General features: G+C 42.7%; 1 protein-coding gene across 3 annotated transcripts in view; it reads left to right on the top strand.

Annotated features, from left to right (window-relative positions):
• plekhh3 (pleckstrin homology, MyTH4 and FERM domain containing H3) overlaps positions 1-16,554 on the top strand; it is a 52,733-nt gene that overhangs the window by 1,530 nt on the left and 34,649 nt on the right. The window contains exons 2-3 of one of the 3 annotated variants that reach the window (XM_053852793.1): positions 5,149-5,312; positions 5,394-5,630. In XM_053852793.1, coding sequence (XP_053708768.1) covers positions 5,532-5,630 — 99 coding nt within the window. In that variant the 5' untranslated portion in view covers positions 5,149-5,312; positions 5,394-5,531. Of the gene's footprint in view, positions 1-5,148; positions 5,313-5,393; positions 5,631-11,769; positions 12,288-16,554 lie in introns of those variants that run through there. The other 2 variants (XM_053852795.1, XM_053852792.1) reach the window with 2 other exon arrangements.

The following is a 16,554-nucleotide window of genomic DNA, read 5'->3' as shown; positions in this document are numbered from 1 at the left end:
ACATAATGTGCGGAGATTGTCTGCGCTTTCTGATCCAACATTTCTGGTTCACTTGATTAATATTGATGAAATACTTTGGCCAATCCTGTCAAGCTCTTTACCCGTCTAGTCATCCTGTCCTCATCATGAGGGGAGCTGCCTCACCACTTCAGATGAGAATCTTCATTAGCCAGTGAGTGGACCACAGTCCAGGTCCAATCTGACGGCGCTGTGAAACACATGTAACCACTTGAACATATATATGAAACATGTTGATGCTGGTCTGCCATCTGGTGACCTTTTGACCTCTGTGACTACAGATTTCACCCTGAGGCGACTCAATATGATGTAGTGGGAGATAAACCTCTCGTCTGGACAAACACCATAAACTGATTATTGGACCACAGAAGCCCAATGTTCAATCTCTCAAGATCATGTGTCAGGCAGTTTAGGTCGCACACATTGTTAAGTTTGAATGACAACACAGCTCCACTAGGAAAAGTTAATGTTGTGGGTGTTCTCTCTTTAATTCTGCCACATTGATACAATGAAGCCAGAGAGTTTTGTCGAGAGGAGTCAAACAAACCAGTCCATTGATAAACAGAAGAAAATGAACAGAATGGAAAATTTCAAAAACAGTGGCAAAATCGTTGTATGAATTGGCTATTCTTATGCAGCACGTTTATATATATATATATATATATATATATATATATATATATATATATATATATATATATATATATATATATATATATATATATATACATTCAGTTTCATTTTTCGTTCACATTTTGATAATAATCTTTCTCACAAATGAGACATTGTTTTTCTGAGTAGTCAGAAACTATAGAGCCTTTTCCATCACCAAAAAAAAACCCAGTATACTATACTAAGAAGTTAACAACAACAGAGGGATGGAAGTGATGTAATATCTGACATTTTACTTTTAGTAATTCTTGTTTTGCTGCTACGTATGAAATTGTTATTATTATTATTATTTTATTTATTTATTTTTGACGTTGCAATTTTTCCCAATATTATGTCAAGCCATCGACGCTAGAGGTCAGCAACAGCTAACCGTGAGTTTTAGTCAGCCTGCCGGCTTCACGAGGGCCGTCCGCCAAGGTTTACGGAGCCTCTTTAAATCTGTACTATGCAAGCTGTGAAAGTAGTCGTCAGATTCAGAAAAAAAATGACCAATATCTTCATATATTCACGGTTAAAAAGCTTCTTTATTTTCCTTTACATAGCTTTGAAAAAGAAATTCACATGGTAATAAGTGGATATTAACGCTATGAATAACAGAAATGGTGACATTCGACTCTCAACAAATAAATAACATGGTGACCATCTATGGGGAACAACAGTGGATGCAGTTATTGTGTTATTTACCTCGATGGTTCCCTACTTGTGGTCTACATTTGTGCAGAGAAACAAGCCAGACAAGTTTACACCTAAAATATTTTTTTTCCTTGATTGTAGAATTGCATTAACTTGGCCAATAAACCAGAGCCTTTCACAAAAAAATAAAACTTAAAAATAGTGGTCATTTCTTCTTCTAAAGATTCTAAATCTCATGACAAACCAGAACATGTTGCATAACAAGCTCACATGAGAGCGAAGACCATCCCACTGACTGATGAGAAGCTACATAACATGGCCAACAATGATCGTATCTTTTTTGTTCTGGGGTCAGATTGAACTTCACTATTTGCATTTTCCATGTGGGTGTGATTTCACGCTGCATAGGCTGAGGGTACAAGCATGAAAACATACTTCGCACACACACGTTCTCACACACAAGCCCACATTCACGTGGGCCGATACACACACCTGCTCGCCGACGGGCCGATGCCCAGATGTTTCCACAAGATGCTGATCTGTCATCGTGGCCGACCTGTCTTTAAGACAAATGGCCAAAACCGGAATGACTCTGCTTGTGTGAATCTGGAATATTGCTGACCTGTTTGGAAGCGTCAAGGACTTGGGAATTCAGCAAGATTCCTGCTGGACGGGTTGTTTATTTTGGCCCGGCAGCTATGGGAACCTGAGGTCCGTGTATACTGGTGGCTGTGCTGCTGTAAACAGAGCTATTAAAGCAGACTGCTCTCAGGTGTCCATACACCAGTGAGACCCCCTGCTGCTGGGGTCAGTCGTAGCTGAGAGTGTTGGCTCATCCAACACAGCTGCTGCAGACTGACCACTCACACAGTAAAGTGGATAAACCAATGACCTGATTCTGGGACAGATCAGGGGTCAACACAATGTTCCCATATTAGCCTATAAATAGAGCCCAGCAGCTGGTTGTTACCTATCCTGACAACACTTTTTTTTCTTCTCCTTGTTCTTGGTCCGGGCATCGTCTTGTTCATGAATGATGTTGCAAGAGATATTGAATAAGTTTCATGACTAACCGTTAGATACATAAATAGTAATGCAAATCGAGAGAGAAAAAAAGTATTATATGAAGGCATGTTATCATATATATATGGAAGCCCATTTCCGCCAGGTAAAAAAAAAAAAAACTCGGAGAAAACCAAGCAAAAAAAAAAATCACCAAGCAAAAAAAAAAAAAAAATTATATAATATAAAAATATATTTTTGCTTGGGTTTTTTTTTTTTGTTTTTACCTGGCGGAAATGGGCTTCCATATATATATATATATATATATATATATATATATATATATATATATATATATATATATATATATTAGCTCCTTCCTCAATGTTGACATCATCTTGTTATCTACTTTAAGGCAGGACCTCAGGACCAACCCAACAGCTGTCCTCTAAGCAGTATAACTCTATACGATAGCGCAATGTTTTATGACAGCTTGACCTGTGTTTGAAATTCTGGTCCGTGATTGGGTTGGACACCTCTGATATAGGCCACCGTGATCCTTCTCTACACCCAAACAAAGCACCCCCTTATTTTCAACGCTCAGGAGTAGAGCTGTGTGGGGTGATAAATAAACACATTATTTTTACAGTTTTGTGTTTATTTAAATGTCATAGCGCTCACTTAAAATTTGACTTTTTCCATTGTATCAATGGTCAGTCACCAACTAATATTTTCATTAGACATCTCAAAATATACAACCACAGAGCTGGTTAAAATTATTATTAAATGCAAATGATTCACTAACTTTCGATCTTTTCAATTGAGAGTGACATCTTTTCATGAGCATTTCATGATGTGAACATTTTGTTTTATAAGACTCGGCAGCTGCCTGATAACGGCACAAGATTTGGGTGTAGCTGTTTGCTTACTGTGATTAAGGTTGTGCGACTCAAGCAGTTTTAGTGTTAGTCATTCGAGGGAAAAAGTGTGTTACTTAGTCTCAAGTTGATTTGGCCGCAGCCATTGAACAGTGCGTCAACTTGTCAGACAGATGTGATGCAAATAACGTTTGTTGAAGCAAAACATTCCAACTAACCAATGAGGGAATGCCTTTTTAACTTTGGTAGTTGAAATAGATTTAAATACATTTGTATTTCAGTGTGTGATAGTATGCAAATTCCACCGGAATATTTCCAAAACAGGTTCAAAAGGGTTGCTGCCTGTGCTTGACCACATGTTTAGAAGCGCTGAACTAAGTCTGAAGATAATTAGGAATCTGTCCTCATTATTAATCATCACAAAAACTCAAAATAAATATTCATTCATTCGCAGAATCAAGTCAGTTTATATCAGCAATTTGGCAAATGGCTTAACTTGGATGCCACAAAAAGAGGATGTGACCATATGGTAGCTCCTGATGGAACCCAAGCTGGGTCCTTATAGTTCCCCTCTTTCCACTTAGGTTGTTTTTTCCCTGGCACTCCTGTTTTTCTGCCACAGCTATAGAAGAGACTCTCTTTGGTGTCAAACTCAAGGCCTGGGGGCCAAATCCGGGGGCCATTTTACATGGCCCACAAGTATTTTTCTCCACACAGTGGGCAATATCCTACAAAGATTAGAGTCTCAAGCTCCACCCTTGTCTTCTAGTCATCTTAAACTTAAAAAAAAAGTTGCAGTCAGACAAGTATTGAATGTTATGGGAGGTATGTTTATTCTTCAAAACCTGAGAGGTGACCTGAAAAATAAGTGAAAATGCTCTATTATGACAAATATATACAAAATGAAATGTGTGTAAAACAACAGAACACAAACAGATGGCCCAAGCTAATGATAACTAAAGGTGACTTCAGTGCACCCTTCATAGGTCTAGTGTCCATTCTAGCCAGAAGATGAATGATTAGAATACTGTATATAATTCAGCCACTGATAAAGTGACACTTAGTAAAGGCACCGACCGTGTGCCTTCACACATATGCGGTTGCTGAGCGTATACATAAAGCCTGTGTAACAACAGAGCGACAAAGGCGACGACTCAGTCACCTGCAGTTATATACCTGTGGCCATCAAAAGAGGATACACGAAGCTGAGCCACTTTTGTTCCCCACTGTTTGCTGCTGCAAGGCACACACCAAACAAAGCCACAGTAATATAGCCTGCCTCCCAGTTTGTTTGGCAACTGTCTTTACTCTTTTGTCGCTCTGCCTGGGGCTTTGTTTGGTGAGAGTTGATGGCTGTTGCCAGCTAAGTGACCAACCAAATGGCAGTTGCAGCTGGAGGACGACGGTGCCGGACGAACGAAGCATTTTTGTGTGTGTTTAAAATGGAACTTTGCAACAAAATTCCCGGTGGTGTCTCTTCCTAGAAGCTCTGCACACTGAAATCTGGATTGACATGCGAAGGGAGCTGCAGTTAAGTACCTTTGGCAGCGAGGCTTTGGAACGGATTGTCCTCTCAGTTCTGGGCTCCGCTCCACTCACCACAGCTAGCAGGTGGGGCGGGGCTTGGCGTATCCAAAGGGCAGTATGGAAGTATATTGAAGTAGCTTATGTTGACCATCCAAAAAGACTCACAGAGAGATGTGGATATGGCCAACTTATAGGGATTTTGAAGCCCACACTGTGCGTGTGTTATGAGTGGGGTGTTGCTCTTCGAGGTCACAGCACCTGGCAACAGAAACATGACACTAGATAGATAGATGGAGCAGAGTCAAAAGTTTGATTTGTGAAAAGGTGTATGCCATTGAAGCCCTCTATAATAAACAGCCATCAGGTCGTGAAGGTCATTCTGAGCCTCACTCGCATGCATGTGCTCTGTTCTGTGCAGCAACAGCAGCTTAAATACATCCAGCTCTACACCAGGGACTCGCAACAACCCTGCCATGTCATCTTCTTGTCAGAGCTCCTGCTCAATTAAAATTCTCCAAATGTCAGGAATAAGTCTCTGAACAAAACCGGGATGCTCCTGTCATCGCACCTCTTGACTTGAAAGTAAATAAAAGAAATACTAAAATAATCCAGCTCTTCTGGAGGAATACAGACGTCTAATAAACACCATTTCTTTACCCTCAGGCAATTGCTGACTGGAGAATCATGGGATTATGAAGGAGTGTAATATACCCATCAAGTCCACCGTCTTTCCTGTTCGGTCTTGCCAACTGGACGAGCCTGGAAAAGGTCCAAAGGAAGCTCAGTTGGCATCCTGATCAGATGCCTGAACTCCTTCGACTGACCCCGTCCCACGAACAAGCAGCTGCTCGATGCCAAGCCAGGAATGCCGCCCACCTTTCCAAGAAAACTAAATTCAGAGTGAGTATCCATCACTCTTACTATCGCAGCACAGGTGAGTGAGAGGAAAAAGCATTGATCCGAAAGAATTGAGGTGTTAGCATCCCATCCTCACTTTCATGGTGTAATACAAGTAACATCCGACTTATGACCGGGATCGGTTCCGACCAACTGGACGTGAGTCAGATTGGATGTAAGTCGAAAGCCATTCAAAATAGCCAACACGAGGGTTATAGGTTCTACTGCCGTAACTATTGTACGTGATGCCGGCTGGCTGCCATAAATGGCGTACGCGTTGCCGGGCTGCTACGTGCTGCGGTGCCAGAGATTGAATTTGAAAAAAATATAGCATCTGCTGGCCGTGGTCGTAAGTACGGGTGGATGTAAGTCAAACAGGTCGTAAGTCAGATGTTACTTGTATAGTGACATTGGGAACATTGACTTCTGCGTCCTATACTGACGCCGAAGGCTTCTGCGTTGCATTTTGACGCATTATGCTTTGCGCATCGCCATGGGCAGCGTGTCACGTAAAAGAAAGACCGAGGTTGGGGTTAGGTAAGTCATGGGATGGTGTTCCTTTTGTTCTGCACGAAACAATATGGGAAAGCCCCAGAAACGGCGGTGTGTTTCCGTCAGTGAGGAGAAGAGCCACCCAAATGACATTGCTTGTAATTCAGTGAAGCGAGCTTCCGAACTGGAAAGCTACAGAAAACGTTTTGTACGCCATTGAAAACACCTATGTGTCAACATGTAACACAGATGGCTGCATCCATAGCATAACATGGGAGTGAGGATGGGTTGGTGTCGGAGGCAACCGTGCTTGATCCGAGGAAGAGGGTCCTTCTAGATTCCCATTTTGGCTTCATGGAAACGTTTAGATGCCAATGGGGCGTGCTCGATGTGAAAGTTTAAACTGGGCATTGAAAAGATTTTGGAAAAGTTTTTTTTTGTTTTGAAAGCTGTTGCTGTTTACCCACATCCATGTTGACTCAGCAGGATCGCAGCAGCTGTGTATGAGGGTGGGCTAGTGTGGCCTTGATATTCTCTTTCCAGAATGGGGTTGAAAATTGGCCACATTTTTCCCTATTAAATAATTCACATCTGGTTCAAAGCAGATCCACTGTCAGAACGCATGTCTAACCAGCCGATGAGGACGGGTCAGACTAAAGTAAACTCCGCTGAAATAAAAAAAAAGAAAATGCAGCAGATTCATCTTCATCTGTTTTGTTAGATAACAGCATTCAGCTTTCTAATCTGTTTTAATGGCAAAGCTTATCTGATTTTGGCAGCTTGTCATCAACTCTACATTCACCACACTTTCACACAGTCAGCAGGCTAATAATAGTTGAAGGACACTGGCTCTTAGCCGTGCACCCCCTCACTCCCGCCCCCAGCCCCTGCCCCCGGCCCAACCCCTAACTGTCGATCAGTTAACTTCTCCTTTGCGGTCAGCATTTAACCTGCAGTATCACAATCATTGACAGCACAAGTTAACTGTAAATTATTTCTGCAGCCGGAGCAGAAAGGGGCAGCATGTTTCAGTAGAAGGAAGGAAAAGATAAAAAAGAATTTAAGGAAGAGTGACGGTTTCCCAACAGCTTGTTAGCGCTATAAATGTGAGCTTTTTGGATCATTTATTACAGAGTTACTTAAAAGTTTCCAGACTCATTCCAATCGACCAGCTTTATTTTTAGAGGTTCGCTTTTTGCCTATATTTCATTGACTATTTTTTATTGGGTATGAACATATTTTATTCCAGGTTACAGCCATTAAACATGGATCAGAATGAATCAGTCAGGTTCATTTCTCTTTTCACTTTAGTTCTTTCGTATTAGCACTGGGTTTAAATAAGTCTTCATTAAATCATAAATGCAGTTATTGAATAGAAATGCATCCATTTTAATCTTTACCTTGCACGAAATGGGATTTGAAAAAAGGCAGATTTTCAAAAGTCCCAGGACACAGCTCACATTTCACTCTTCTGTTGCATTTTTGCTGGAAGAAAATGCGATGGTTAAAATGCGTGTTTACCATGAGGATTTGACATCAATTCTTTCGTCATTTTAATAAAGTTGTGTGCAAGTTCGTGCTCATAAACACTGCTGGGCATGTGAGGGAAATGTTGGCCATGATAAAACGCGAATAACTAGAATTCAAAAACGAAGTTTCCTCAGTTATGCTTTGATCATTCCAAACTTGCTAGACAATAGTAGCTTTTTTTCTTCTTTTTGTTAACATAATATGGGTAGGATTAACACATTTTCAAAATGTATAACCGCAATTGTGATTTTAATAACTGGCTTTCCTAAGTGACATCTCACAAGGGCTTGAACTGCTGCAGTGCATTGTGGGTCTTGCAGCGTGACTGAGGTGCAAGTGCTTACCTACAGGTCAATAGTAACAGTCATTCAGCACCACTTAAAGGCATCTACGTCACGCAGACTTTTACAGAAATAACTGTGTTTATGGGGCATTTAATAATTATAATAAAATTTGATAGAAACAGAAGCCTTTCAAAAAACTCCAGCCACTTATGGTACATTTTACTGTTTGCAGTCATGGCAAGTATATATATGGTTATCTGTTGCGATGACACCTTTATTTAAGTTTATGCATGTGACGCAACTGACTCTAAACCTGTCTTTAAACCAAAGCACATCCAGGATTGCTCATGTGGATGATGAGAACTGTGTCATTCTGTGAGCATTTTCCAGACGGTGGTAGAAAAACAAGCTGGCTGCTTTATAATGGATCCATAGTCTGACGGTAGCCAAAGCAGACTCCCTGGGTATAGAATATCATGCAATTTCATAAACCCGAGAAGCCGCCGCGCAACGCTATTATTCATCCATTGCACAGGTTCTGCTGGCCGGTTATGTGTTGACAGGCTGAGCTAGCGTGTAAAAGCCTGGAATGCTCAGGGTTACTGTTGTGGAGCCAAGCAAGGAGGCGAGTACGGGTTAACCGGGGCAAGGGGGTCAGAAGTTGAAGCTGGGACTGGCCTTCCACTGACAAAACCAGCAGATGTGCCCACAGTCTGAGATAGACACCCCTCAACCCTGGTATTTTATATGAGCAAACCCCAGAATCCGATGGAAAGACAAACGTTCCTCGCCTTTTGACACCTACCCAGCTGTCAATCTTGCTTCGATATGGTTGAGAACACTCTAACTAGTTTGTGTGACATTCTTCCATCACTATTTTCCCCAAGATTTGCACAGAGACAGCCAGACTGTCACAAACAATCCACACACAGCTTGATGTTTCACAGTTGGATACCAGGTCAAGTGGTGCAATGGTTAAAGGTTTCCACAGCAGCCCTATCCCATTACACGACCCAACAGCTGTCAAACAGCAGTCCTCTGTTTCCTAATCCAGAGTGAATGGTTCCAGGTCCAACCCCAGTTGGACCTAAACAGAACGCAGCCAACGCTGGGGAGGCGCGATGAGGGTGAAGTTCAATGCTGGACACAGTGGGAAGGAAGTCCCACCTGAGTCATGGGTGCAAGGTCACAGGGGGTCAGCTCCTACCCTAAATCCTCGGGTCCAAAGTTGTCAGATAACCTTTGACCTCAGTCCAGTCTTTAGAAGTGAAGTGCTTTGAAGAAAAAAGCGCAGCGTCTGCAGACCACATTGGAGGTTTCAAATAAAACCTCAAAGAAAGAAGTTTCTCAATACTGCCTGAACAGACTTGATCAATCATCGCCCCAAAAGAAAGCCCAACGTACAGTGATCCTCACAGCCTCTCTGTTGACAATCAGTCTGTTTCACCGTCCGAGATGCTGGCTGTGATGCGGGCTGCGGTGAAACCTAATCCCTGCAGCAGAAAGTCAAAGGGGAACAAGCCGGAGACGCTAAGGAAGGAAATGCACATGGCTCTGTCTCCAATCATCTTGACACGTGCGACTGTGCTGTCGTCGATGGCAACCTCACACACCAGTCTCAACAAACCCTGTTGAAAGGAGTGGCAGCCAGGAAGACAGGGCAGACACTGGAACATTTTTAATGGCAGCATATCACTACAAGAGATAAGAGGATATAAACCTATAATAACCCATACCTTTATTACTGCCACAAAGGAGGTCGGGTATTTGCCAGCACCTGCTTCTGAAAGACTGAATGAAGTTGACCGAGAAACAAGGGTTGACCAAACTACATTTAACGCATTTTTATAAAGCTTCCGGCAAAATTATGAATGGTTTAAGCATTTTGCTAAACCATGAAGGGGACAAATGGTTTGCTAAAACTATGGGTTTCATGATGCCTGTCCAGGAGCCTATGTCAATATACTTCCTGTGATGCATTAGAGGTTTGAGTTTGTATTTTTATTGCTTAGAGCAGGGGTCACAGTGGGTACAGATTTTTATTCCAACCTTTTCACCAATGTGGTGAAGGTCCAGAGATATAGTCTGCTGGATGTTATCAAATCTAAGGCATTCGTCTTGGAACTGGTTTCTAAAAGTCACAGGTCTCATGTGGGTGAAAAGCCTAGTTGACACAGAACTTGAGCGGATACACAACCAGTCGTGGATTTGTCCAGAATATATTCGTCATGTCCTGACGTGGTACAGCATCCTCACACTATATCAGGTTTTCTTTGACACCAAATGTGCCTGAGTGTTACTGTAGTGACGTTTTTTTTTTTGTTTTTTTTTAATGTTTTGGAACTACGGCTCTGCAGTTTCAATAATTTAATCATTTGGTGATGCAACTTTTTGTTGCCACTTTGGGTCTTTTAAAAACCACAAATGGTAGGGGGGATCCTCTTTTTCCACTTTATTAGCATGGCTCATGGAGCAGGCTCTAAAAATAAAACACATGTTCCTCCAGGTTGGTGAGGGAAGGGGCCCCAGGCGTATTGTTTGGGGGAGGTTCTGGCCGAGGGAGTGTGGCTACATGCAGTTTGATGAGAAAAGTTGAAGGGTTCTTAGACAGGGATACGACTGGAATATTACTCACTCGCATGTCTAAAGTAGCCAGCCTTTCTTTATAGTAGCTGTGGGTGTAAATGTGGGCCAATGTGCATCAGAGTGTGTCTGTGATGGGGTGAGGGGAGGCGCGGAGAAGATGCATCTATGGGGCTTTTATTGATTTACAACAGCCCCTGGGGACCAGCGGGGACAAGGGTTAAAAGTATCCGAGGGGGAAATCCAGCATGCACACAGACCGTCTGATTGTGAATCAGTGTATTCATAAAGCTGCGGTGGTGAGTGAGGGGTTAAAAGCTGTTCTAGGTGAGGAAGGAGTTAAAGCCAGCTGACTTTGAGATGTGTGGTGGGACTTGGCACAGAGCAGAAAAGGGGAAATGAAGGGATATTAAATGAGAAATAAGCGTGAGCACTGAGAGGCAGGACACATCACGTGTTTGGCTTTAGCACTGGTTGTCTACCTCCAACCCCCATATCTCCATAGACGGCTTAGTAAAGTGGCCGGAGCAGTGGAGGAGGGTTCCAGAAAAGGCCTCGCTGTTTTCAAAAATAAAGATCAATTCTCTGCATTTGAAGATAATGCGCTTTTGTAGATTGGTTTAGGATTATTCGATTTTTCACAAACACTAAAGAATGCCAATATAGAGCAGTCATAACCATGAACAATACTCACACTTGTATTATAAGTGTTCAATGTACTGCTACGATCAATAGTGCTGTTCTGTTCTGTTTTCTGTAAAACCCACAATAGGTCAACAGTAATCTTTAGTGAAGTGTAGTAATAGTTTTAATAACCTTGTGCTCATATAATACTACTGCTGTTAAGTACTTTAAATCACTTCTGCACCCTTATCTGCCTCAGATACTATTAAAAATACTAGCTTTACTACTCTTGTTTTTTTATTAAAATACCCCTTCACTGTTACAGCTGTTTGTAATTTAGAGCAATACTTTTGCATGTAGTTAATATGGCTTGGACTTTTTTCACATTTTAGTGTATTACGTTTAAAACATGAAAGTATTTAAAGTGAAGACATTTGTTGGTTTTGACCTGCTCAGAATGTGTGCTGTCACTGTGCACGGGGGCTGAGCCAGGTGGGCGTGTCCTCCCGGGGAGTGTCACGGTTCAGCCAATGAACGCGTAGACGCGAGATCAATGGGCGTGTCCCCCCGCCCACACCATCCTGTCCCAGCTGCAGCACGCTTTTGTTCCAACTTCACTCAGTCCGTGAGGAACTCAGGTGGTACGCGGGTGACACACGTCCAGCGTGGTTCCTAAGCGACACCAAAGTCATTGTGGTAGTTTTTAAACACAGTCGCGACACTTCTGTGGGAGTTCAGAAGGCATTTTTAACAAGTTGACAGCTCGGAGTACAGGACGCTAGAGGATTTTCTTTTTTTGCGAGTGAGCGCTGTCATGTGTGATCACCACGCATGTTTGGTTTCTTGAGCCAGAAGCTGATGCTTTTCTCCAGCCTCCGTGTCGGATATCTATGGAGGAAAAGTCCTGCATGTTGTCACGCGGCTCCTGGAGTAACTCGCGTCCGAGAAAGCACCGCGATCCCTGAGACTCTCGACCTGGACCTCAGAATCCGACACACTTAACCTCATTTGAATGCCTTTGCAAGGGGTTTGCTGGTTTCTGTGCTGCAGGCAGGGCTTCAGTTTGCTCGGACGGGACTATGGGGAGAAAGAGGAGGAAGAGTCTTTTGAGTTGCGCAATAAGGAGGACTTGACTCCAAATGGAAGGGTAAGAAATCCACCTGCACGCGCGGCATCAGTGCGTCTCACCTGACATCATAGTAGTAAACAAACAATATATATATAGTAACATACTGTAATTACCAAAGATGAAATGTATGTGAAGTTTTGCATGCGAACGCAAGGTTGCATCATGTGTCGCTGAAGTTGTCTCATATTTGCTCACCTGTCTGGAAGTTGTCAAAGCAAACCTGTATCACTGGTGCGTGCAACCGAGAGCAGCGCTGACTAGTTCTGCCCTCGGGTTCCCACTATAGTTAGATAGATTTTGGGCTGCTACAGCAAGTTGCGGACATATATATGTATATACCTATATCTGTGGACAACCTAGTGCGTCAAAATCGCCCAAACTCACTGGCACTTTGTGTTTAAAATAAAAGTTTATGGTGCGTAAAATCCCAGAGGAACTCAGCTGGAATCACTTTTCAGTGTTAACCATATGGAATATTCTAGTATTGCAACTGAAATACCATGAGAAACAGACACCTCAATGCACAATAGAACAGATGTTAAGAGTGAAAAAGTTCCTGGCATTGAAACAGACTTCAGAATAAACATTTTTGAACCCCATATTTGCTCAAAAATGCACATGTGATGAACAAAAGTCAGATGCATCTGTGTTACTAAGATAATAAAACATGATGACCACGTGTTTTTCTGATTCACATTTCAAGTTGCACTCCAGTTGCTCTTGAAAAAGGCTTTACCCTGCTATTATAAGCTTGTGTCTTTGGAACACAGCCTCGAGTGTGTTCTTGCAGGTGAACTGGAAAATAGCAGGCATGTATTGTTTACAAACACTCGTGCAATATTAAGCTTGCAGCAAAAGCATTAACAGGGTAATAGCACTGCGTTTTTCTTCCGCAGAAAACCAGAGCTTACTCATGCTCCATTTCTCGCTCGATCTTGTCTTGCGAAGATGATTTAGGCCTCAGTTTAACTAAGGACTTTGAGCAATCCCCAACACACACACTCTCTGATGCAACTTGTAAAGCCAGAGCGTTGAACGGATCCTGTGTATTTGGCCTTCGTTCGCCCAGTTTGCAAATAAGACTGCAGCCTTGTCTTCTCTGTAATTTTAGTCATCTGATCAGGCACAGAGAGTTCAGCATTGTCCAGCCTCTTGTGAAGGGGCATTGTTGCCTTGACTTTAGGTGCGCTCTCTCTGCATGATAGCCCCCTTTATTAACACGACCGCCTTCCCCACATTTAAGAGCTTGCTCTTCCTGCCTGTCACTATTGTCAACATCCATTATTTGTTGTGTCTTGTGGCTCAGAGAAAGTCATTTGTCTGCCCGATTCTATGGAGCGAAGATGTTGGGTGCAGATACGCAGTTATTGCCCCAACTGAAGTCAAACAGTGCCAGCAGATAAGGCAACATCTGTTTCTCAGGAGTATCCGATGAGGTGTCGGCATCTCGCACTCTTTTTCTTGGCAAACTTTTCTGCATCATCTGCTGCTCATTTGCCTCCGATCTTAGTTCTTCTAGCATTGCTCTACTAGTCAGTGTATTTGGGATAAATATTAACTGTGGGTCCTTGAATCTGCTGCCAGTGAATGATGGAGCGGATGAGACGATTCCTCTGTGATCATGATGGCTTTCCCGATCGTCTGTGGTCAACCAATTATTTTGCTAGCTTGTTCTGTGAATGCCATTTCATGCAGTATCACTCAAAGTTCTTGGTTGACTGTCTTGCCAGTCAGTAACCACACTGGGGGATTTTGTCAAAAAGCATTTTTGCTTTGCATATTTCAAAGAAGAATTTTGTGAATTAGCCTTGGAAGGATGGAAGCAGATTTAGCTCCAAGTTGCCTGAAACCAAGACATCGACGGCTATTTTGGAAGTCGACTAAACCAATAATGAAGGAAGACTATTGCAAAGTACTCATCTTTGTACCTTTATATGAAGGGTACAACTTAAGCTGCTTGAAGAGCTTATAGTAGCCAGGAGTTATTGCGTAGTTCGGACTTAAAAAAATGCATGTATTGCATGTAATGCATTTAAACAAACTCGTATATGCTCCTTTGCATGTGTGTACATTGAGAGTACCATGATAGCCAAAAGCTAATATTCACACATCATCCGCTGGATGCTAATGTGTTGCAGGCAATACACATGTCATATGTTCTCCATGGAATCCATAATTCATTGGTTATTTTCTTCAAAGTAGCATGGCACAACGGCTTGGCTTCAGCTCAGTGTGGCGTATGTAACGTCATCTAAGACTATGTATGCAACTTAGGGTGTATAAAGTCCATGTTCTACCTCTTTTCTCTGACCTATACTCCAGCCAAACTAATGAATGTAGGAGCTGACCTCTTGCCCTCTTGTGTCCATGTATTGACAGAAATCCCTTAATCTTCTGATCCTTAGATCAATGTAAAGTTCATTTTTAAAATATTTTTCCATTTTGGTGGATGGCTTTTTTTCCTGTCGTGACCTATTAAGCGTGACTTTATTGACACAAAATCCTAATTCACACAAATTCTATTAGCTCCACCAGATAACTTTGAGATGGCCGGAAGTAAGTAATAATAAAAGACTTTTTGTGAGGTTGAGGTGTTGTCCATTTATTGACAACCGGCTAATGTGGAATCAATATGGTCAGACAAATCCTGTTTGCCCTAATAGCCGCAGCCTGAGCTCGGTTCCGGATTGGGTGAAAAAAAAAATCTGTGTCAATAGCAAGAAGGCAAAAATTAAGACCGAAGCTGACCCACAAAGCAAATTTCATCAGCTGACCTGCTCTTAACCGCTGCAATTTGTTCCGCCGCCCAGAGCGACTCCCTTCAGACTCATGATTGTGCTGATGCTGTTTAGTTTCAAAGAGAACGGGAGGATGAACATGCTCTGAGTGATTTCTGAGGGAGCCCAACGATTTGTCTACACTCTTTTACCCTTGAATTAAGAGCTCAAAATGCTAGAATTCAGGGCAGCAAGTGAGAGTCTCTTTGTGTACATGCCTTTTGGGGAGGTGGGGGCTGGCATCTGAACTGCAGGATTTATTTTGTCCGACAACCACAGCAACCCTTGAGGATCTGATGGAAACCATCACCACAATCTCCAGCATTGTTTAGAGTGTGTTGTCAGAAGAAGTGTTCAGCGTCCGCAGTCCTAAATACAGGACACTGCTGCGCACGGGAACTCTTGACTGAGTCAGAGCTGACGTTTATATAGATGAATGATACCGAAGCCACATCCAAACCATGTCTCCTCCATGTTTACAGTCTCCATTCAACAGCTGCCCAAATAGTTTCTCTGCGATGAATGCTTCCCAGTGTTTGGACGGCAAGTCACTTATTTTAGGAGAGGAAATCCCTAATTTAAATACATGTTTCCCCTGAAACTTCATTCAGTTTTGTATTCAACTTGAAGTCATGTGGACCACAAGACTTCCATGTGTTTGGATTTAAGCGTGGACCCGGGTTAACTTTAAGATTTAGCTTCCTAGACCCATCACTACTGCCCTCTGTCTCCAGAGGTGTAATGGTTCACTGGTTTGTATTTGGTTTCCGTTGCGTCTCTGCCTCACCACCTCCAGGCCACACATCTGTTCTTCAGACCGACACTGGCTGAGCCCAAGCATTTCCTCATGGTTACTCAGCCTCCCAGGAGAGTTGGACGGCTGGAGGAAAGCGAGAGTGAAAGCCAGCCATGGGACGAACACATCACGACATCTTTCCCTCCATGCTTTGCTGGGCTCTGGGATGATTCATCTCCTGCCCTTCCAAAAGAAGAGCCCTTGCCAGGGCTCTCTGCATCGCACGCTATCCATGTTCCCCATCCCGCAGCCCATTAACTTCTCTGGAAAGTTGTTTTTCTGTAAGTCATGCGATTCACTGGAGTATTAGACCAAATAAACCCTGATATTCCAGCCAAAGCGATGATTTATGATGGGTCTATATCAAGGAAGCAGTGATTGTAATCGTTGCCCCCGGCTACATGACGGTTCAGAAAACCCTATTATTTTCTTCATCAGATGAAAATAAGACTTTTAAAATGTGTGCGAACAGACTAGGGGAGAAAAAATCAGATGTCTCTGAATTGGACCAAGCTACCGAGTTGATCCAGCTTGGTTAAGCCTGCGTGCAAACGTTATTATGATTGGACCGGACCTTTCATGTCTGTGTTGGCTTCAGAGTCACTGACGTAAAACAGCCGAATTAAAGATGAAGTTGCTGAGACACACCTGGTGTCAGGCGTGTTGTTTGTCACGTCTGCATCGATAGAGATTTCACATAGTCCAGTTTTTA

The sequence above is a fragment of the Synchiropus splendidus genome, chromosome 19 (assembly GCF_027744825.2).
Source record: "Synchiropus splendidus isolate RoL2022-P1 chromosome 19, RoL_Sspl_1.0, whole genome shotgun sequence".
In the NCBI taxonomy this organism is placed as follows: domain Eukaryota; kingdom Metazoa; phylum Chordata; class Actinopteri; order Syngnathiformes; family Callionymidae; genus Synchiropus; species Synchiropus splendidus.
Note: the sequence above shows the minus strand (reverse complement) of the source record. Positions and strands in the feature narration are given on the sequence as shown.